This window comes from Cercospora kikuchii (assembly GCF_019650295.1).
Source record: "Cercospora kikuchii DNA, contig_00004, whole genome shotgun sequence".
Classification (NCBI taxonomy): Eukaryota; Fungi; Ascomycota; class Dothideomycetes; order Mycosphaerellales; family Mycosphaerellaceae; genus Cercospora; species Cercospora kikuchii.
Genome location: NW_025408585.1, coordinates 3,280,670 through 3,302,741, shown reverse-complemented (window position 1 = coordinate 3,302,741; position 22,072 = coordinate 3,280,670). Strand labels below are relative to the sequence as shown.

General features: G+C 53.1%; 6 protein-coding genes across 7 annotated transcripts; 4 read left to right on the top strand and 2 right to left on the bottom strand.

Moving 5' to 3' along the window:
* Window positions 1-20: 20 nt before the first annotated feature.
* On the top strand, window positions 21-1,151 carry CKM354_000751700 (uncharacterized protein; the record flags this gene model as incomplete). 2 transcript variants are annotated; one of them, XM_044802867.1, is made up of 2 exons in its annotated part: window positions 21-37; window positions 95-1,151. In XM_044802867.1, 2 exons carry the CDS (start codon window positions 21-23, stop codon window positions 1,149-1,151), a joined length of 1,074 nt encoding a protein of 357 aa, XP_044658802.1. The 2 variants fall into 2 exon arrangements, with proteins under 2 accessions (XP_044658802.1, XP_044658803.1); XM_044802868.1 differs by lacking the exon at window positions 21-37 and having other exon boundaries at window positions 507-1,151.
* Window positions 1,152-4,347: 3,196 nt separating this feature from the next.
* On the top strand, window positions 4,348-5,724 carry CKM354_000751600 (uncharacterized protein; the record flags this gene model as incomplete). Its single annotated transcript, XM_044802866.1, has 1 exon — window positions 4,348-5,724. The coding sequence occupies one exon, from the start codon at window positions 4,348-4,350 to the stop codon at window positions 5,722-5,724; it is 1,377 nt and encodes a 458-aa protein (XP_044658801.1).
* Window positions 5,725-7,246: 1,522 nt separating this feature from the next.
* CKM354_000751500 (uncharacterized protein) lies at window positions 7,247-7,855 on the bottom strand (the record flags this gene model as incomplete). Its single annotated transcript, XM_044802865.1, has 1 exon — window positions 7,247-7,855. One exon carries the CDS (start codon window positions 7,853-7,855, stop codon window positions 7,247-7,249), a length of 609 nt encoding a protein of 202 aa, XP_044658800.1.
* Window positions 7,856-9,288: 1,433 nt separating this feature from the next.
* On the top strand, window positions 9,289-11,019 carry CKM354_000751400 (uncharacterized protein; the record flags this gene model as incomplete). Its single annotated transcript, XM_044802864.1, has 3 exons — window positions 9,289-9,574; window positions 9,647-9,682; window positions 9,758-11,019. 3 exons carry the CDS (start codon window positions 9,289-9,291, stop codon window positions 11,017-11,019), a joined length of 1,584 nt encoding a protein of 527 aa, XP_044658799.1.
* A 281-nt stretch (window positions 11,020-11,300) lies between these two features.
* Window positions 11,301-15,769, bottom strand: CKM354_000751300 (uncharacterized protein; the record flags this gene model as incomplete). Its single annotated transcript, XM_044802863.1, has 2 exons — window positions 11,301-15,491; window positions 15,704-15,769. The coding sequence occupies 2 exons, from the start codon at window positions 15,767-15,769 to the stop codon at window positions 11,301-11,303; spliced, it is 4,257 nt and encodes a 1,418-aa protein (XP_044658798.1).
* Window positions 15,770-16,209: 440 nt separating this feature from the next.
* CKM354_000751200 (uncharacterized protein) lies at window positions 16,210-18,680 on the top strand (the record flags this gene model as incomplete). Its single annotated transcript, XM_044802862.1, has 4 exons — window positions 16,210-16,329; window positions 16,386-16,523; window positions 16,582-17,213; window positions 17,264-18,680. 4 exons carry the CDS (start codon window positions 16,210-16,212, stop codon window positions 18,678-18,680), a joined length of 2,307 nt encoding a protein of 768 aa, XP_044658797.1.
* Window positions 18,681-22,072: the final 3,392 nt, after the last annotated feature.

The window sequence follows — 22,072 nt, the reverse complement described above, 5'->3', positions numbered from 1 at the left end:
GCTTCAGGTGTCATCGAGGCATGGAGACAACAAACAAGTATGACCTGGAAGCTGACATGCAAGCAGGAGCAATCAACACGAGTTGAAGTCTCAGGATGACATATAATGAAGCCCTCTGTTTCACCGCTTCTTCTTTCCTTTCCAGACATCGTTCGAACATCAAGCTCACACACAAGCACAAGTCACGTCCACTCACCAAGTACCCCCTCGCACAAGTTCTCGAGTACGACGCCAACACACCTACCCTCACACAAGAACAAGGTCTCGTGTCGCCACAGAGGCAAGGCATCATGGCGGTCACAAGTCCGTCGAAGACTCTACTCGTCCTCCTCTCCCTCTTGCTCCTTCCTCTCCAGACCAAGGCTGTCAACACCGGCGTCGACCTCTGCTTCTACCCCAAAAGCCATCTAGATCCCTGCAGCCCCCTCCAACTCTCCTACTGCTGTAACGACGTGACACCCAATTTCTGCTGCACCAACACTCGAGGCCCACGCTGGTGCGGAACAATGGAAGCTCGCAACCTACAAAACAATCACCAAATGGTCAATTTCTTCAAAGCAGATCAGTGTGTTCGAGGAAACTTCGACTCCTGCTCAATGGCCGATACGCACGATTCGAGATGTTGCTCGAAGAACTGGTGGCAGTATCCGCGGACGGAGCTGGGAGCTGAGATGCAGGAGTGTAGTATCAGGTTGGAGACTGCGAGAGAGGATGGGACTGTTCCGGAGCATTTCGATTATGGCGATACGTCGGAGTCTGAGCCAAGCTCAAGTCGTCCTGGATCATCTGGTGGTCCAGCCGGTCCTCCTGGCTCTCCTGCTCCTGGTGCTCCAAGACCGTATGTGAATGGCTACCCTCCCGTCAATGGCGCACCGTATGTGAATGGTGGCAGATATGGAGCCCAGAATGGTGGCGTAGCGGTGGGTTCAGGAAGTACAAAGAACAATGGCGCGGCGAATATGAAGGGTCAGGCGAAGAGAGGCGAGGAGATGCAATGCGGTACTCCCACCCTCTTGCGCTATCGAGACGGTGATGGCAAGGAGCAACAGATTCGGTTCCAAGAGGACAACTTTGATCATTTGATCGACTTGATTGAAGCCAAGGACTGGAAAGCTTTGGCAAAGTACCATAACGGCCGGCCACGACTCTGAGAGGCCACGGCATCTGTCGAATCTCTTGTCTTCTTCCGTGCCGACCAGAGATCCACGCCCGCGAAATATGGCGACAGAGCAAAACGGAGAAGCCTGTCGATTCATTTGTTTCTCTGAAAATGCCCGGATGCCTATGCCACCTGATGTCAACCAGCTGACGAGGCCGACTCGAATGGTTTTTGAGAATGAACGAATCTTTCCCTTTTCTCTGGATTTCTGACCTTCGACATTGCCAGGTAGCCTCAACTCCTCGAGTTTGAGTGTCCCAAGATGCGGATGGAGATGGCGTCAAAATTTCCTATTTCTCTGAGTTTCCTACAACAATGATGGCACCTGATATCTACTTTAGCAATGCGAGCGAAAATGTCAGTCGGTGGAAGAGGGATGTTGCAGCCTGGTTTCTCTGAAATTATGAAGATGTCGTTGCCAAAATATGTCAGACAGGCAGCGACAGCAAATACATCATGATATTGGAGATATGTATGTCTCACTTGATTCCACCTCCTTTCTCCGAGTGAATGTTGAGTTGCGTGCCACGACGTGTCGAACAGGTAGCCACAGATAGACGAGGGTCAATATGAAGGCAGACATCCAGTTCATACCTTTGGTTTCTTTCTCTGAATATACGGCGGTATACATGCCGACACATATGTAACAGGCATCCACAAATTCGTGGTGATGAGACTTGAGACGGTCTTCCATTTGAGTTTCCTCTTCCTTTCTCTGATTTTGTGAAGGCTTGTATGCCACTATGTGCCAAGCAGCTGGCCACAAAGAAGTAATACTGAAATCAGAATCAGTCATGGTTCCATATTTCCCCTGCCTGGCTCCGAATGTATGATGGCTTGTGTGCGACCAGATATCAAAACGGCAGCTACAGATGGAGGATTCAGATATCAGAGATAAACCCACGACTTTCGCATTCCTGTCCCTTTCTCCAAGAATATTCGCTCTCCCAACGCACCTGCCAACCCTTCGTTGCACTCGACCCACAATTTTAATGCCCAGAGACATCCACAATCAACTACTTCCAAACCTCATATACCGTTCTCCACCACTCCTCCATTCCACGAACCTGTTCAAGCTTTCTTCGCGTTTACTCTGGGGCTTAACATTGTGTCCGACGAAGACTCCTAGAGCAATGAACGGAGCAGAGAAGGCGGATATGCCGATCAATGTCTTGGTGAAGTTGAAGCCGCGGAAGGACTGGCTGAGATGGAGGGCGGTGGACATTCTTGTTCTGTTTTGACAGATACTCGATTCTGCTTTGAGGGCGTTGGGTTCCCCAGTTATTGCTTGTGTAGTCTCGGTGGTATCATACGCTGACCTCGGAGACAGGTCTGACAGCGGTGGAGAAAGGCTATATTCAGTCTGTGACAACTTCGAGATCAATCCGAAAGTCTCAACAAAATCGCAAATGAGCAGACGCCAGGAACAAGATATCACAAGCGAACCTCTGTCTCACTCATATCCCGTCCGATGTCCGAGGCGGCTGATGCGGGATTCATCGGGGATCCATACAATGGCTCGCTGACACGAACAAGCCATAAGCAACAATCACGCTGTGCCACGAAAACAGTCAGGGAGAAATGGTACAAAGGCGTCGGTACCTCTGTACGAGTGTGTGCGGTGCAGTTACGGTTGCATATGCGGATGCAGATGCATGTGTAGCGGGAACAGCAACAAGCAATAGCAGCTTGTGGCGTCTGGGGAAGCAGGTCAGACATCCTCACCGCTCTCGTTATCGCGATACCTAATTGCGGAAAGGTGTAGCGGGTGCTTCTGGGGAGGATGTCCGGATGGTTGAGAGCACAGCACGTACACGTAGGTGTGCGTACGGAAGCACCACTGCTGCTCTTCTGTTCCGTTCACAACTTGTGATCGCAGCACCGTTAGATCCAGCAGCATAGTCCGGTCCGTTCGGAGAGCCCAACAACGATAATGTGAGGACTCTGGGGATGGCGAGGACTGTGCAGCACCTCTGTGGTCGTCAAACTGAAAGAGCCGTGACTGTGAGTCTTTCGTTGGCCTCAGGCTGCTTTCCGGCAGTCAACGCAAACCGAAAACCTGCGACTTCCACCTGGCACCTCTGGCCTTTCCTTCCCACTTTTCTCGCTACGACAGGCATCGCAACGAAATTGCATGAAGAATCCTCGAATGGCAAGCTGTATTGATCAGGACACGCACTTGCATACTGGATCAAGCCGGATCAAGCGACAATGCCACCAGGCTGAAAATGCCAGGCCTTAGGCATCAACTCAAGCTTCCAGATCCAGAACTTGGACTTCACTCGGGCTCGGCTCGAAGGTCCACAATGCAATGCGCGATGTGTCGGGACTGACTCCGATACTATCACCTGCACACCTTCGCGGTGCTTCCCCCTACGCTTGACTTCTAAACGTATCCTGCCATGTCTTGGACTCTGCCCTCTCTCGACGTGGACAACTTCACTCTCGCTCATCACCGACTCGGCAGTTCTCTCCCAGTGAACAGATTGAAGCGCGATCAAGATCACGCGATGGCTGCATCAAGATGTACTCTTGTACCATATATACGAGGAGGGCTCATTGGAGCGAGCACGTTGCCAGACAGCCACATGGCTCTGACCTTTTGATCTGGGTCTTCCACGTGGAACACGCCATCGGCTACAGACACCCCTCGACAGTCTTCATACGAGCACCGAAGGACACCTGCAGAGGCATTGAGCTCGACTGATATGATGAGTATGTTCCGTTGAGACAAGGACCCCAGTTGACTCCATCTCGCAGTCGTGCCTCGAACTCGACTGCACTGCACTGCACCTAGGACTGCGTGTCCAGCCTTCATGCCGCAATCTGGCTGCACGGATGCTCTTGATTCTTATGCTGATCTGCTCTTGCTGCTGTAGCTCTAGCTTTCGACACAGCCTCACCGCGTGGCTGCCACATGGCGTTAGCTACATAGCAGCAGGTGAAGAGTTCCAATGTCTAGCTTTACCGAAGTCGGATAATGGATAAGCAAAGCAACTTCTCGGAGTGCCCGATGACCTGATACAAGCCAGCAGCCATTGCCGTGGTTGCGCTTTCGAGCGAGCTGAACAAGCAAGGATATAAGATGCGACATTTTCTCAGGTCCTGGAGATTTCAACCAGCATCAATTGGTATCTTGAGAATTTTTCTACACCACCGCCCACCTCTTCCCATTCATTCTTGCAAATATGGCCGATTCAGCCGGTCCATTTGGTTTCTTTTCCAAGCTCATGCGCCGCGGAGCTGAGGCAGCTGCGTCAGCCGATCCATATGGTATCACATACAAGCTCACCAAGCCAAACCCGCTCGGCCACACACCAGGGGATCTACCCAGCGGTAGAGTGTCGCTCTTCGAACACGCCGACTGGAACAGCCCCAGATTTGATATCGACATCAATCAGTACAGCGAAAAAGATCGTCATTTACTGGAAGGGCGCGGTCGCGACAACGCCACGTGGGTGGCGTGGAATTTACCTATTGGGACTGTTGTAACGCTCTGCGATCATCATCGATCATGGGACAAGAATGGCACGAAGAGCGTCGGAGACCTCGAAGGTCTTGGCGGTGCTGTCGACCTCGTGGGCACCGGAAACCCTGAGAGTACCGACTTGAACAGTGTTCATTTGAATGATCTTGTCGCGACCATGCTCTGGCGTGCTGTGGACCTGAGATATGGTGCTTTTGAAATGTTCGAGCATCCAAACTTCACCGGCATTCGGACTACGGTATTTCTCGCGGAATGGGCTCCCAACGTAAAGCATTCCATCGTAGGCTGGCATATGAACGACAGTATGACTTCGCTGAAATGGCATGGCCTCCCGGATCGTCTATCAATCAAACTCTTTGAGCATCCGGACGGTGGACGTTCCTTCGATCGCGCCCTAGGATGGAGCAGCATGAAAGAAGCAGGCTACCTTCCCGACCATGACTTCAACGACAACGTCAGCGCATTCGAGTGGTATCCCGTCATTCCACAAAAAGAAATCATCGAGCCTGTCACAATCAAAGTGGACACCTCCGCGGGCTCCGAGGCCATCAGCAACGAAGTCGCCCAGTCCAATAGAAGTGGCTCAGATCAGAAAATGACGCTGAGTGCAGAAAAGACCATATCCGAGACGCTGACAGTCTCCACCAGCGAGACTCACACCACGAGCGTCAAAGTCACCGCTTCGCAGGAAGGAGGAGGCGGTATTCCCGGCGTCGCCGAAGCCAAATTCACTCTTTCTCTGGAGCTCGGCTACGAAAACCAAAAGACCAAGACGCGAGAAAATGCTGTCACGACTGAGATCAAGGTCGGAGTTGCCAACGAGGTCACTTGTGCGCCTGGAGGTACCACTAAAGCGAGATGCATCACGCGCGTCAACAAAATCCCGCCGACGAGGGTCGAGACCAAGGCTACGAGATGGTATTCAGAGGCTATTGCTGGTGCGGAAAGGGACGATTCCAATCCGAAGGCGGTTTGGAAACGCGTGGAACCTGTTTTCATTACGGTTTCTGGTGGTATTGCGAGCAGTACTGTTGCTGACGTGGAATTCTTTAAGGATCAGTACTTTGACTCTCGCTGAGAAGTTTTGAAGGACCTGGCTGTCAAGGCGTAAGTAGGTGTTGCGATGTCATGAAACAGCTGTGTTTTGGCTGTATTTTGTCGATTGCTTACATGAAAATTCGATTTGCAACTATGTATGTAGCTGTCAAATCTGACTTGCCCAATAGCCCCTTGCGCGTCCTATTTACTAGTGGACGTCTACACCGATAGCTGCGATCTCGACGACGCGCCCATGAAACGCCTGCTGCAATGCGATATACCAACATGGCATATGCACTCAGAGCTACAGCTAAGCTTCTTCCTTCGTCTGGGGAAGCAAGATCTGATGACAGCCACACCGCTTCTGCTCTTCCTGCGCTGCATGCTGCAGCTACGTTTGCCAAGTTCCAGAGCGTTACAGCTTCTTCGAAAATGGGGTCTGTCTTTCTGATAGGACATCCGAACGAATGCAGTATACTCTCGCGAGCAGTGAACCATCTTGCCCCAATCGATGACACTCCACCCCTCAGCCTCAGAGCCAACTAAACTGACACCAAACTCAGCAATAACAATCGACTACCGTTGCTTTTAGCATTATGGTTCCTCTCCAGAGTGCTGTCAACGTTCGTCGGGGTGTGCTGTAATGTTGATGATTCAACAGTCTAGGTCCTTTGACTTTCTTCAAGTTTGGTTGCGGCGATCCTTGGCCAAATGGTCGTTAATGTGAAACATCGTTGGGGCTATTGCATATAATTCGTGATCCTGCAGGTGCAGCAGTAGCTACAGCAAGCATGCGATTCTGTTGCTGCGTGCGGAGCGTATCCAAAGATTTGAGGAAGAGGTTCGTCATTTCCTGTGGTCGCTTTTTTCAACTTGCAGAGCGGTGATTTTTGTTCGATTCGGATCTATGATGATAATGGGTGAAAGTAATGGATATGTCAATACAACTGAAATAAGTTCATGTTATTATTGTACAACCACATCGTCTCCTAACCCAACAACGCGGACAAGGCCAAGACATCAGCCGTTCGGATGCAATTTGAGGAGAGTTTTGGACGCCCATGCACTCAAATAGGCACGTGGCGGGAAGCGATAGCGATGAGCGATATGTATGTAGCTGCATGCGCGTGCGAGCCCTTGCATTCGGGATTCCGGAGCATTTCCAATTGGACGATTGTGGATGTGTTCTGCAATCGGGTCCCGGAAAGCGATGCTTCGGGGAAATGCAATGCGTCCATGGAGTGAAGGAAGGGATTGAGCGATCTGCTCGTTGAATAGACAAAGGTGGAATGCAACACATAAGTATTGAGAATAAGAAGGAAATCTCATTAGCTAGCTTTTTCAGCTGCTGTAGTAACAGATGTAGCTACTACGATTCAATATGTTGCCACCTTGTTCTCGGCCGTCGAAAGATCTCTCATCTGAATTGTTCGCTGCAATTCATTTCATGCTCAGATGGTTTGAGCGCTTCAAGCCATCTTGACACTCGCAAATTCCAATAATACAGTCTGGCATCGAGAGTAAAAGTGGCAAACTTGCGCGGAGAATTAAAGTGACGGCCTCTATGCCGCACTGCCGCGCTTCTTTAGTCCCATCATGTCGTCAATCATATCTCCCCAGATCTGTTTCGCAATACCAGCTTGCTCCTCGACCGGGACTTTAATTCGGCGTAAGTTGGCCGCGACCTTTTCGGCCATGGCGTGGAAGTCAATGTTCATGGCGTGGCCATCACTTGACTCTGACATGGGCAAGTAGACGGCGTCGGCGGACATGACGTTGATTTGTGGTTTCATGACCACGGTTTCTTGTTCGACCACTTTGGGTGCTGCTTCGGTTCCGGTGGGGATGATGGGGACCCGGACTTGTGCGTCAATGTCGACGTTCTCGGGCGACATCAGATCTGGCAAGTAGGCGAAGTCGATGGTGGATGTGTCCTTGACTGCCTTCAGTTCACGTGAGGTGTTGAAGTGGCGGGTTGCTGGCTTGGATTTGGACTCCTGCTCAATGGTAGGACGCTCGATTTTAGCGACGGCAGGAGGGTTGAAGACTGGACGTTCCAAGATCGGCGAGGCATATGTCTTGGGTCCGGTCATGGACAGATGGCGGACTTGTTGAGTGCCGCGGGTCAAGTTGCGCAGGGCAATAAACTGGGTTGCTCTTGGTGCCGCCATGATGAGATTGGGTTCAAGATGGACCGCGGGTGGTTTGGAGATGAGGTGGTGAGGTTGTGACCAGAGATATGCTTGGCGAGAATGAGGTAGGCACGACCAGTGCAGTTGGGGAAGCAGTCAGCGAAGGGTGAGTGCGAGGAAGTGATGTTTCGGGAGGATGGAAACGCAGAAAGAGGACAAATTCGACAGTACAACGACTTGCGACGGTTCTTGTAGCTCGTCAAGCCACTTCCTGATCATTCCGACGTGGCAGGCCAGGGCGCGCAATGCAGCATGTCGCGGGCTGGTGGGAGCTCGCTGGCGGAACCCGGGAGCCGCGCGCCTTGTTTCTGCGCACGACCGCTGTCATCCTTGATAAGCACGCAGACTGAGCGGTGTACATGGGCGCACCGTCCAATGGCACGACGCCGCCGTTGGGCCAGACGTCCGTCGTTGTGCACACGTGAGAGTGTTGAGGACGTTCTTCCCCGCAAAACAAGCAGCAAGTGCAAGCCCGAAGAGGGATCGTCGGAGCTTGTCCGTCGTCCCCCCCATCCACCATCATGCGCGCAGCTCCAGGTCTTTCTCCAGCCTACTGGTCGCATCTCCCAGCTGGTGGGAAGCTCATTTACTGCCGTCACATCTCATCGCACTCGTCATACCGCCATGCGCGACAATCAGGCATTCCACCAGGAGCAATCGATCCTCTATCATCAAAGTCCGACGTCGACTTGGCGGGATCCAACGATAAAGCTAATTTTGGGCAATCCCGATAATTCACACGTGCCAGGGTCTGCTGCTGCTCGTTCTCGCATTGGGGAAAACGCGCATTCGCGAATGTGAGACACGCAATGGTTCGATGTGCATACCGCACACTGCGCTGAGCTGCCGTTGACGCCGATACTCGGTGCATTGGGAACCATTAATGGACTCGTTGAAATGTCACCGTCTTTCATTGACCGCTGGTCGAGGAGCCCCTCAAGATACCATCACACCACAGCAGACGAAAAAGCCCGAGAGTAGGAGTCACGCAGTGTTCGCAATCTGTCTCGCCAATGTGACGCAGCACTGTTTTGCTGACGCTTTGCACTCCCTATTAGGCTATCTTGTCCTTCACGTCCACCCCTGCCGATCGTGGTTGACGCGGAGCCAGCGCCTATTGCTTTTGTTGAGATAGCAGGCAACACGTTCACGCTTCGTATCTCTGTACTGCGCGTCATCCAAGACAGCAGCAAATTCACGCTTTTGGAATTGCTTCGAGAGCCTTTCATGCTAGATTCGTTCATCTGTATACTCTCCGGGCGAACATGTGTCTCGAACGAGAGTAAGCTGTTGTTGCAACCTCAGGCAAACATGGCTTGGCGCAACAATCGCAACTTCCTCTCCTGCTTCGTCGAGCCTGCCGGCGATCATGAACTATCAATCATGAGCGCCGATCTATTTCCTCCAACTACATGTTCCCGATCTACATCACTGGGCTTAAAGTCCTTTGGCAGTCAATTCTGTACCTGGCTCTCTCTGTCACTTCTCTCGTGATCTACCGCCTCTTCTTCCACCCGCTGGCGAAAGTTCCCGGTCCAAGACTCGCCGCCATATCAAATGTCTGGTATGCCTATCAAGCCCGTAATGGCGACATGTTGCGTCTGGGCAAGTCACTCCATCGTAAATATGGACCTGCGGTGAGAGTTGGACCAAACGAGATCTGGTTCGACAGCAAAGAGGCTTTTGCGAAAATTTACAGTGAGTTGTGATACTGAAAGAGAAAGTCAGGACAATGAGCTGGTAGAAACCATGGCTCATAGTGGACTATAGGCGCTACACAGGGCTACGATAAGTCAAATTTCTATTGTATGTGATCCAAAGCTACTCCCCAAATTGTCTGTCCTGGCTCTGCCACGCGTCGCGGCTCTGACAACAGTATAGTAGCCACGTCTCTCAATCGTCCCAAATTCGATTTCGCTTCGTTCAATTTGCATTGTCACGACACTCTCGATCTCCTGTCCGAAAGAGACATGGATCGATACAGACTTCAGCGTCGGCTTATTGGACCCTTGTACTCGATGCACAACGTGCAAAGATACGAAAAAGCTGTCGACGACGTGTTGATCAAAGTCATCGCACAAATCAAGAGCTTTGAAGGCTCTCAAGTCGACCTCAAAATGTGGATGCATATCATCACTGTCGAATGCCTTTCCGCGATAGTACTCTCCTACTCCCCAGGTTACCTCAAAGCACAGAACGATTTTGGCTCTTCCAGTCACGCGTACATGAATTGGCGCCGAAAATCTGTGTTTGGTCTCTTCACCTGGGCCGTAATGGCAGAAAGCTACTCGAAAGCCGCTGGCAGGCTCTTCGCCCGCCTGTGGACAGTCACCTTCGTCACGCCCGCACCCTTCAAACCTTTCTTCACACCGGTCTACTCCAAAATTACGAAACGCATTGCAGCAGCTTTACAACCAAAACCTCCCAAGGATAACAGACATGACCTGATCGCAGATCTGATCGACTTGCACAAAGAAAAGCCGGAATTCACGTTGACGTACCTCAAACGCATGGCCATGACCAATTTTGGCGCGGGACACGAAACGACCACTTCGGCACTCATTTCTTCCATTGCGATGATAGCTTCACATCCCGCTGTTCGGGAACAAGTCGAGGCCGAAACACGTCAACAATCAGAAGGACCGATCCCACACTCTGAAGTCATCGATCTCGCATACACCCAAGCCGCAATCAAAGAAGCTCAACGCCTCTATCCAGTTCTCGGCATGAGTCCCTCTCGCACAGTCCCTTCCAGCGAGAGCGGTGGCCTCCACCTCCACTCTTTGCACGTCCCACCCGGCACCCGTGTAGGCTGTAATCCAGTATCTCTGCACCGCAACCCAGTCATTTTCGGACCTGATGCCGAAGATTTCATTCCCGAACGCTGGCTTGCAGACAGTAAATCTGTCCGAGAAATGGAGCGATATAACCTCACCTGGGGCGGCGGAGCGAGGACTTGCCCGGGAAAGAACCTGGCGCAGTTAATTCTGTACAAAGTGGTGGGGACTTTGTTTCGGGAGTTCGATATTGAGGTGGAGATGCCGGATGAGGAGGAAATAAAATACTACTTCATGGCGATGCTGACGGGCGTCAAAGCGAAAGTCAAGTCGAGAGAACAGGCGAAGGAACGAGAACAGGGTTGATCAGTGCGGAGATGCTAAGTAGCATCAGACAGAAGCCCCGTACCGCTTTTCAATTATCGTATTACGCTAGAATGAGACATGTCCTTCGTCTATGGACAGCCCAACAAGCGCGGCTGGGCTCACGCCTTTTCATAACCACATGTGTCATTCATCATGAACGCCAGTTTCATGCAAAACTTCCCATTATCCAGATGCTCGCTCGTAACGCTGTGCATAAAAGTATTGCTGCAAAAAACAAAAGCTGAAAGTAAAACCCAGGAACACAAACACATGCAGAGGACTCAAATCCCCGTCTTATACATCGTCCTCGACATGCCCGAACGGTGACGATACACCAGCTGCTTGTCGACAATCGCGGGAACGAGATCGTCAGGGACGTTCAGAAAGTCCTCCAGAGTCGCAAACTCTTCAATTTGAGTCCCATCCGGACGGGGCTCCCGAAGTCGAGACTTGGGTTTTCCAGTGTTGGCAGTTCTCTTGCTAAGGGGACCAGCCTCGCTGCCACTAGCAAGAGCGGATGAAGGACGGGACCACTGTGGAAAAAGAGGCGTGAAGCCAAGGACAGAGTGTCCAGCGGGTTTGCCAAAGACTTCCTTTCGCCGCGGGCGCTGAGCGATTTCTGCCATTTTGGCTCGTCGCTTGTCGTCGCTTTTCGGATCGTATTGAGGGCGGTCAGCAAACAGGGATAGGGACGAATGGATGCGGTTCTTGTTGTCGTTGTCAATCATCTGTAGTAGCGCTAGCTCTTCTTCCTCGTGGAGAAAGGGAGCTTCGGGATCTTGGCGGTCAGCAGCAGCCACTGCAGGAGCGACGTGCTCGTGCTCTTGCAAAGTAGCAGATGGAGCGGGAGTGATAGACCGATTAACGCGCTTGGCTGGGGCATTTGCTGCAGAAGGCAACTGCTCAGACGGGGAATGATGTCCCAGCCGACTCATCAGTGGTACATCTTCTTCTGAGCTGTCATCTAGCTCGTGATTCACAGCAACGGTCGCCGATATGGCTATTCTTGGCCGAATGCGTGTGCGATGATCAGTGTCGGAATTTGAGCTATGCGATTCTGAGAATGCAGCGTCTGCGGTGTCGCGGTCACGTATATCCATTGCATTGGCCTTCGGCACATGAGATGATGCATTCGCTCTGAGCTTGAGAGGTGGAAGCTTTTCGACAGCACGATGTTGTTGCGGAACACCACGGCCGTTGACCGCTGTGGTGGCAAGATCCGTAATGTCTTGCTTGCGCGACGTTATAGGCGATCTGGGTTGCTGTAGAACCTCATCCCAGTGCTCCAGCTGATCCTCCAATCCGGGAAGCAGGCTGTACATTTTCCTAGTTTTGGGTCTGCCTCCTTCTACGATTTGCGCTTCTGCCGACGTCAACATGATTTTGCCACTCCGTCCTGTAGCATTTAGACACATCACAGCTTCCATGTGCTTCGCCCAGTCTCCTTCGCTGAGATGATAATTGGGGATGTTGTTGGCGACCCAATTCGTGACCCACTTTGGGGTAGCTGTGTGCTCTTCTGCAGCGCATAGTGCCATTCCAACAAGGCGCATGTATGTATTCTTCGGCCGACGCAAGGAGTCTCCTAGATCATGTTCGTCGGCCGCCTTCGTTCTCTGAGTTTGACGCTGCCCAAACTTCCTCGGCTTCAGGGTGTTTCCATTAGTCAAGCCATCTTCGACATCTTCAGGGCTGTCGATGCGCTCGACATCGGCAGAAGGCGATTTGGACCGTGCTGCTTCCCGCGATGGGGTGTTTGAATGCTCGGCTGATATTTCTCCGCTCTCAAAAACACCGGTTGGCTCATTTACGGATTGAGTGACGTGGTCGTGTGCAAAGTCGGATGGGGCGACTGCCGGAGTTATTGCGTCTAGTCCTGATGTGGTACGTTGCTGTGCCTTTGATCGTCCACGTTCTGCTCCAGTGTCCGCTGGTATTGATTGTCCACGCTCATCTTGCTCAGTGATAGCGCCAGAAATGTGTACTACTTCAGGCTCCGCCACTTGCTCTGCCGCTGTTTCCATGCATGCTGGCGACTGCTCATGCTCACCTTGCGCAGTGGGTACGTCAGATCGGAGTGATTCTTCGGCAGCCTTGTCTCTGCATGAAGAACAATTTCCAGATGGATGGAAAGGTATTTTCTTGCCACAGCCACTGCATCTCATTGCTGTCAACCTTGATCGACGTGCTTTGGCTGGGCCCGTCGACTTCACAGCCACAGCCTGTATCACGCTGTCGGCCGGCGAGGCTGCACTGGAAGTGTCTTCTCGTGTCTGCAGCAATGAAGCCGTCCCAGAGATTGCTTCGGTAGATTCGAGAGCTCCTGGATCTGAGGGATCATCCTTCCATAGGCCCAGTAGATCTGCTTCTGCCTCTGCGGGGCTTGCCTTGCACGCGTGATCAGAAGCGTTATCCGCGACGATCTTGTCTTGCTGACTTGTCTGCGTGAGGCCAGAGGCGTAGTTATCGGGAGCGGCGTGGGAGGCTTTTGACTGCACTTCTGATAGCTTGACGCGCGTGAATTTGAACTTCTTAGTGGACGCAACATTGCTTGAACATGCAGGTATTGCTGCGAAGCTCTTTTCCACTAGCAATTGTGCTTCTTTCGACAGCTCAAGCTCGAGCTCACCGCTATCATCTCGCGCTGGCTGTTCGACGTTAGAAACAGGAGCCGGAGCCAGAGCGGGCTGGTTGGCATCCGTAGTAGCTGTCTCCACGGTGCCGGGTGGGAAGTCGAGATGGTGCGACGCGGGAGGAAGCAAGGGCTCATCGATATCCATGGGCGCTAGTGATTGCTCAGTAACATCTTGTGGTATGTGCCCTGGCGTGTCCGTGCGAGCCCTCTTTTTAGGATTCGGCTCGTTGCTGTCATCATACGCCGTCATGTCTTCTGCTTGCATGGCTGCGGCGTGTCGCTTGAGATTTTCTCTGCTCTGTTCAGCGGTCTCATTGTCCTTCTCTGCGGGCACATGAACTCGCACTAGCTCCAAACTGCCACCAGTATCTGCAGTTACATCGCGCATGTCAACTGTATCCAGGTCGACGATTGCGTCTGGAATCTCCTGCTGCGCAGTTTGCGGCTCTGGGAGCCTTCTTTCAACTTCGTTCGTTTTGTTCGACTCGCTGCTAAGGACTCTGACCGATGGATCTTTGCCTTTCCGAACACATCTTTCGCACTGCCAATGCAATTGTGCAGTTTCAGGTTTGGACCCCTTTGGACGACAATGTTTGTGGTAATGGGACGAGCATGTCCCGCATCTTGACATAGATCCTCCCAAGCCACGACAGACATGGCATTTTGTAAGTCTGGAGCGACTCGAGGAAGTCGTACCGCTGATCATGGATGCGTTATCATCGCTACGTGGTTGGCCAGCATTCTTGGGCAGCGTCTCAGCAGAAGGTAGTGGCACCGAGTTGAAACCAACCTCTGCAATAACGCTTTGCAAGTCATATGAGACCTTGCCGTGATCAGTCGGTAATGTCTCAGCTTGAATTTCGGGGCTTGCACTCAAAGGTCGCAAGGTAATTGATGGCGCAACCTCGTTTGCCACATCTTCATAGCCGTGCTGAACCGTAGATGTGACTGGTCCTGCCGCTCGACCGAGGATAGATATTCCAGGTGACGACGATCGAGGACGTGCCGCAGCAGGAGTCGCGCTGAGTTGGTGGAGGTCTGTGACACGTTGGCACTTGTAGTAGGGCTTCGGGTGCAGACGGTATTGACTGAACAGAACGGCGTTGACTGTGCTCTTCGCGCACCGTACTAATTGTTGCACACCGGCGCTTGTGTCCAAGAAGGTGATATAGAAACCCGCGGAATCCATGAACACAGCTTGAATGCCGAATTTACGGAAGAACCTCTTGAGATGCTTAATCGTGGAAGGTTTGGTGGGCAAATCTGCTGCTGCAATGAACACATGTGGCTCCGGACGATGCGAGTGCAAATCTGCGCTGTCGGAACGCTCAGAGGAAATCCCCTGCATGCCATTCGGATGGACTGAAGCAGGGATTGTGGCTGTAGTCGCGAACGGTGTGTGATCCTGTCTGGTCCACGATGGATTCCGAGGGATCAGAGGACGACTTATATCTTTGATTGGCAATCTCTTTGACAGAGGAGACACGGTCCTTGAAGGGTGCGTGTAATGGTCAAGGACCGGGTAGTCCTTCGAGCTCGTACGGAGGGGTGGCGATGGTCGCCTCGCGGAATATGAGCTTCCCGCTTGATCATAGCGAATGCCTCGCCGCTCATCTTGCCGACCTCTCGTATAATCTGGGCTGGATTCGTCACGTTCACGTCGAAAAGAATGCCGCACATTAGCTGGTGGCTCGTCATCGCCAAAACTTCGCGGTAGGGCGTGGCCCTGAGCTGCCTGTGCACGTTGATCATTGTGAACCGAAGGATGTGCAAGCGGTCGCACTTCTGGATATTTCACTTTGCGACCAGGGAAGAGTTCTTCGCGGTCCTCGCCAGCCTGCGTGCTGTCATTAGTGGTGGGCTTCCTCAATGTGCTCTTTCGTGATGATAAGGTTCCGCTTCGCTCAGCTCTTTTCAGTTTTTGAACAGTCGTCAATGCCGGGTTACTGGGGTTGAGTGCAGAGCCAGAACCTCACAGCGACCGCCTTCAGACCTTTTACCATGATTCTCATCTTTGCATGGGTCTCACGAGCAAGGACAGTGACTTACATGTACCACCGTGGCTTGGGCGCCGGCATGCTGCCGCTCAAAGGGGTGAGCTCCCGGCCCAGCCATTCGAGTGCTGTCGTTGTTATGCGTGTTGATGGGACGGCGAAGTGTGTTGCCCAGTCAGAGCCCCGCGTCAGGATATGAGAAGTACGTGCCGCATCACTTCAGCGATCTCGAGCGCGTCGGGAAGGCTCGAGCAATAACGAGTGAAAGTTCCAGCGAGATAGTCCTGGATTCAACGTGGAAGAGGCAGTGTCGGCGTGCATCCGCCTCGTGCGGAGGTTCATGTCATGTTGTGTGTGGCGAGCAACCGCAATCTGAAGTCGCGTCGGCAGGAGCAGTTTATTTGGGCACTTGACAGGGGTTCCCACTAGCGCGGGACTGACGTCTTGGCGGAATACTCCGAACGACTTCCACCAGCTGTACTCTCGTCGCGGCCGAACTCATCTTTGGCGACAGTGGTGCGCGCGGCCTGGAAAGAGCCGTCACCTTTTGGAGCTCATACTATGAACTTTCTCAAGTCTGCTGTGGCCTCCATTGCCCAAGGCCCAGCATTTCCCTACACCTTCGGCGATCGCGTGGACATCGACCAGTCCATCTGGACTCTACAGAACGGGACCAAACGAGTGAGCACGATGGTGTTATTGGACGGAACTGTGATGGAGAGACTGACTATGAGCAGGAAGATGGCTCTAAGTGCAGCATCTTCACCTTCGACATCACTGCGAATCGATCACGATTGCCCATCGCTCGGAACGCGGTACGCAAGTTCAAGACGATACGACATCCCGGCGTGGTGAAAGTGCTGGATACGGTCGAGGTGGGTGCTGCTCGTCCGAGTGGAATAGAAGGCGCGGGCTTACCAGACAACAAGGTAGACAGACTCAGTGATTTACATTGCCACGGAGCGCATCACACCTTTGACCTGGTCAACGAGGCGGAAGGCGCTGAGTGAGGAGAGCATAAAATGGGGACTTCACAATGTTGCCAAAACACTGAAATTCATCAACGACGAGGCGGCCTCTGTTCATGGCAATGTTCGGGCAAGCTCAATCTTCACAAGCGAAAGCGGGGAGTGGAAACTCGGCGGCCTAGAACTGCTCAGTTCAATGAAGGAGGACGACGCAGTCATCTTCACTCAAGGGAGTCTAGTCCCTGATATTGGGCGCTATTCTCCACCTGAGATTGTGAAGAGTGGGTGGGACAGCGTGCGATCGGGTCCGACGCATGCGGTTGATTCATATTGCTACGGCATTCTAGTCACCGAAGTCTTCAATGGAGGCTTCTCTGGAACGGACCAAATTGGGTCGACCAAGAACATCCCGACAAACATGCAGAACAGCTACAAAAGACTTACGCATGCAGCGCCGAAGATGCGACTCAGCATAGCCCACTTTCTGGATCAAGGGGCACGACATGGTGGCTTCTTCGACACGCCCCTCATACAACTCACTGATGGCATCGACAATATGGGGCTCAAGAGCGATCATGAGAAAGATGTGTTGTTCAGGTGAGCGCCTTCGAAAAGAAAATCGTGGTGGTGGGCTAACGCATGGGCAGCGAGCTGGAACAACTAGTTGATTCCAATCAGTTTCCAGAAGAGTTCTTCATGGTGAAGGTCCTGCCAGAGCTGCTAAAGTCGGTTGAGTTTGGTGGTGGTGGCCCACGACCATTCGCTCTGGCAATGCGCATAGCCCCAAAGCTTCCCGAGGACGAATACAACTCCAAAATCACTCCGATCATCATCCGGCTGTTCACAAGCTCAGATCGAGCGTTACGCGTGTGCCTACTCGACAATCTTCCGCACATGATTGATCACCTGAGCCAGAAGGTCGTCAGTGACAAGATCTTCCCACAGATGGTAACAGGGTTCGGTGATTTGGCACCGTTGGTTCGCGAACAAACAGTCAAGGCTGTACTGGTGGTAGTACCCAAGCTGTCGGACCGCATCATCAATGGCGAGCTTCTTCGACATCTGGCAAAGACTGCGAATGATGAGCAGCCTGGCATCAGGACCAACACCACTATTTGTCTCGGCAAAATTGCCAGGAACCTCGGCGTCGGATCTCGCGCGAAAGTCCTCGCAGCAGCCTTCTCTCGCGCTCTTCGAGATCCTTTCGTGCATGCGCGTAACGCTGCATTGCTGGCGCTGGCTGCTACTGCGGATGTGTTCAGTGAAGACGACTGTGCGACCAAGATGCTGCCCGCATTATGTCCTTCATTGGTCGACAAGGAGAAGATGATACGTGACCAGGCGAACAAAACCCTCAATATATACCTCGATCGTGTACGCAAGCATCAGGCTACGATGCCAGACACCGTTCTACCGCCTCCCGAGGCCGCATCCGTTGGTGCGACTAGGATGAGCACACCACAGCCTGGACAGCAAGCAGGCAGCGGATGGGCAGGATGGGCGATTTCGTCATTCACGAATAAATTGGGAACTGCGACTGGTGAGATTCAGCCCAACGGCACCGGAGCGAAACCTACTGCTGCAGAGGTAGCGACTCCTGCCGGCAGCACTGCTCGGCCTGCATACAGTACAACCGCATCGGCGCCCGAAGTTCCCAAGGTGTCGTCGGGTCTGCGAACATCATCGGTACCGCCAGCTGCTGAGGAAGATTTTGATGCCTCGGGATGGGGCGACATGGACGACACCACAGCCACTGAAGAAGATCCATGGGCCGAGCCGCCTGCGTCGAAACCCAGCATATCCTACGATGATGGCGGGGAGCCTGATTTCGAGGGCTGGCTGCATGCGCAAGCGCAAGCGAAGAAAGTCAGCAAAGCACCGCTGCCGAAAGGACTGACCAAAAAGTCGGTGCTCACTCCGAAGTCAACATCGAACAACAGCAAGGCCTCAAGCCCGGCAAATTCGAGGCCCAATACAGCAACTGCGAGACCGCTCGCAGCCCCCAAGCCCAAGCCCAAGCCAGTAGAAGAAGACAATGATGATTGGGGCGATGCATGGGAATGAAAGCCCAATCCCTCTATTGAATCTTGTAGATGTTCTCGCGGCAAAGCAAGACCACTGAACCTAGACCACCAAACCGAGACCACCACGACCGAAGAGATCGCGTCCAGACTCAATAAGCTCGGTCCGGAACGAGTATCGATCACGAAGTGACATGAGGTCTGACAGCCATATTCCTTGTCGAAACATATTCGAATATGCCCGCAGATCAGCCGACGAACGATGGTCGTCTTTGAATCCGACGCACAATTTTTGGCAACGCCCAGTTGACAATGTCAATTGATTGAGAGGGAGACAGTGCTCGACATCACTTGCCAAGGCGTCGATGTCTACACATAGTATCACAATTGAAGATCAGCCTGTCGGCGTAAGCCCGCAAGATCTGTGATTGACATGGAAGTCTGCGCACTAATGCACTGTTACTCTATAATCTTCTCCACATGGATATTGTACGTTTCTAGATCCTTCACCACGGACACCACTACTGCCATCATGGAAAGTTGTTATACACATAGAAGCCGTGAGCATGTACGTCGCGGGGCCGAGCTGGCATCCGCGCCTAGGTTCGTTCTTGTTCGGGATGTTGCTAGTTAGCGTAGCTGCACGTAAACCTGTCCAGCAAACTCTCGGGGCCGGCAGGCGCCTTGGTTGTTGTCGTTTGTCTCGGCTTTTGGAAGTGTAAGATCGTTACGAGGTCTCAAAGCACGTACGTATCTGACTTCCTTCTTCGGTATGAGTGATATGCGAGTGGAGCATGGATGTTGAGTCGGGATGTCAGACGCCCTCGACTCTGTACACAACGAATATAGCATCGCCATTGAAGTTACACGATTCATGGAGACTTTCACATGTCGTTAATATGATCAATCATCACCAATGGCCTGATAGCTCACGGGACGGCACGTTGGACTGGCGTGGATTGTGTCACACGTTGCACAGCTTCAATATAACGTGTGTGCAGCCGCGCATCCGCACACCCAGCCACTCCCCAGCAAACTTCTCATCAGGCAAGGACGAGAGATTCGCTGTCGTTGTCGATCGCACTGTGATGCCCAACGGCAGATGCAAGCGTTTGCATGCCGCTGTGTAATACAAGTAAGGACGGCACGATCGCGAAAAACATCCAGCTCCGTCAAAGGTGAGAGCAAATGCCGATACATCGCGTCCCGATTTCTTACGTGCTTGCCTGCCTCCAATGGTGCCGACCGCCTGGATACAACCTCGTTCGGCCCGCTGCCTTCACGGACGTTCGAGATCATCGATCCACAGGGAGGCGGTCTAGCAGTCTCGTAGCACGGTGTAGTAGTGATGATGATGTGAGAAAGAGCCCATCTCGCGCTGTCGGTTCGTCCTCGCAACGCTCGGATGCGGGCGCTCGTTTGCTGCCGAGACGCTCTTTTGTCCAAATTGGCGTGCCACACTACTGGGTCCAGAGACCATGTCATGAGCCGGCAAAGGCTGTTGGCTCCTGTACAGGCAAAACATCTCCCCTCTGCTACGTGTCCTGCGGTCAGACGAAGCACGCATGACCGCGTGCAATACATGGAACATGTCAGGCAGCATATCTTTTGCCAATTACCCGCAACGAGCGGGCAATTCATCCGTTGTCGATGCAGTATTGCCGTTTACACTCGGGTGATTTGCAGGATCTTGGTGTGCCGTAGTTAGGGCGCGGGCAAGAACATGCCAGACCTGGTAGGTGCGGAATGAGGATGTGAAATTCACAACGCAATCGGGACGAAATGCCAGCTAGAGAGTGACTAGGCGTGGTTGTCCTCAATCAATTCCCCTTGCCGCGCTTCATCTGGACGTGTTGACATATTCACATATTTGCGTGCGGATGTCTGCCGCAATACCCGTTCCTTCTGAACCGGCGTGTGCGATGCAAACCGAGTGGCATTCTCCAGATGTCGGGTGGAACAGGGCGTCGCTGTGTTGCGCGCGCTATGTAGCCAGATCTTTGTGAGGGCTGGCGCGGCTCTCCATCAATCTGAGTCACTTTTCCATGCTGCCATGATCAAAGCCGCGAGCTGGAGTGGCCCCGTTTCCTAGTGCAGAGCGGAGTTCGGCTCGTCGACATAGCGCCCACGCCGTTGCGTGTTGCGCAATAGCCGGGCTCGGACGCAATGTCCGCAGTATGAACAGCTGGTGTTGAACACCGAGTCAGAAGACCGAGAAATCGGCCGAGGCGCGCGAAGATTTCTTCTTGAGGCAGGTTTTCGAGACGAAGTGTTCCATTGAGGTGGATCTCAGGCTCAACGGTGCGACGTCCGTCGCCAACAGGACAGACGGTGACGGTCATGGTCAATGGGGATCGTGCAGAGCCCTCGCGGCCCTCTGGCGCAGGACCAGGTGAAGTCGGCACGCAAGGCATTTTGAATTAGCCCAAGACGGAAAAACAGATCCTTCGTCTGGTCGGCGTTGCTCGAATGCCGTGAGCTTCCTCTCTGAGACAGGCGTCCCCAGGTGCTTGCGCACCGCGGACGCATTGTCCAAAGCAAGACAAGCAAATCTCTTGTCCCTCTTGTCCCGCCGGATAGTGGAATGCCCAAGCGGCAGGGACTTGTGCGCCTACGGAGGAGTACAGAGGGGCACATGCTAAACGATTGAGGCAGGCTTCTCGAACAATCAATCGAAGCCTCCATGCAACGCGGCCGTCTCACCAGTCACCGTGGCAGCACCCTGCTTGCGGCTTGCGATCCTTGCACTGCTCCCGCGAGTGAGCCTGCGGATACGTTGCGCGCGAGGCTGACGGCAAGCGCGCGGTCTGGTGCAGCTCCAGCAACGGGAGTGACTGCATGCTCTCGCTCACCGCGATGGATTCGCATTCTTTGTCGACGCACGTGTGTCGCTCGCGAAGACACGCTGTGGTACACCATCTGCATGGAACCGCTGCTAGGGGCAGCCTGTCGACGAAGAAGCTCGAGCCTTGCATGGGACCATGATGCAAGCAGGGTGGGCCCTCCCCTGCCCGTTTGCTCTGCTTGCGTGAGAGCGGTGCGGCTCTTTCGTGCTGTCCTCATCGCCGATCGGCTGCAAATGCGGCTCTGGCCGACAAAGATGGCTCGGCAGGGCCGAGTAGACAATGCGCGCATGACGCCGTGGCAGGCGGCGTTCAGCATTTGCAAGCAGCAATGCCACGGTGTGCCCGCCTGGCAATGTGAGACGCATACTGTTCGAGAAGGAATGGAAGCCTTGATGTGCAACCCAGCTTCGATCGCTCCCAAGCGAATCAGCGAGGGGCGGATGGGGCAAGCGGGGCTAGCGCTCTAGCGTCGTCTAGTGCCGCTCACGAGTGAAGATGTCATTGGCCGCCATCCACGCCCAAGCATTGTCGAAGGTGCGAAGACGTTCTAGCGTTTCCATTCCCTGCGACCCAGTGACCGCTGCCTCTC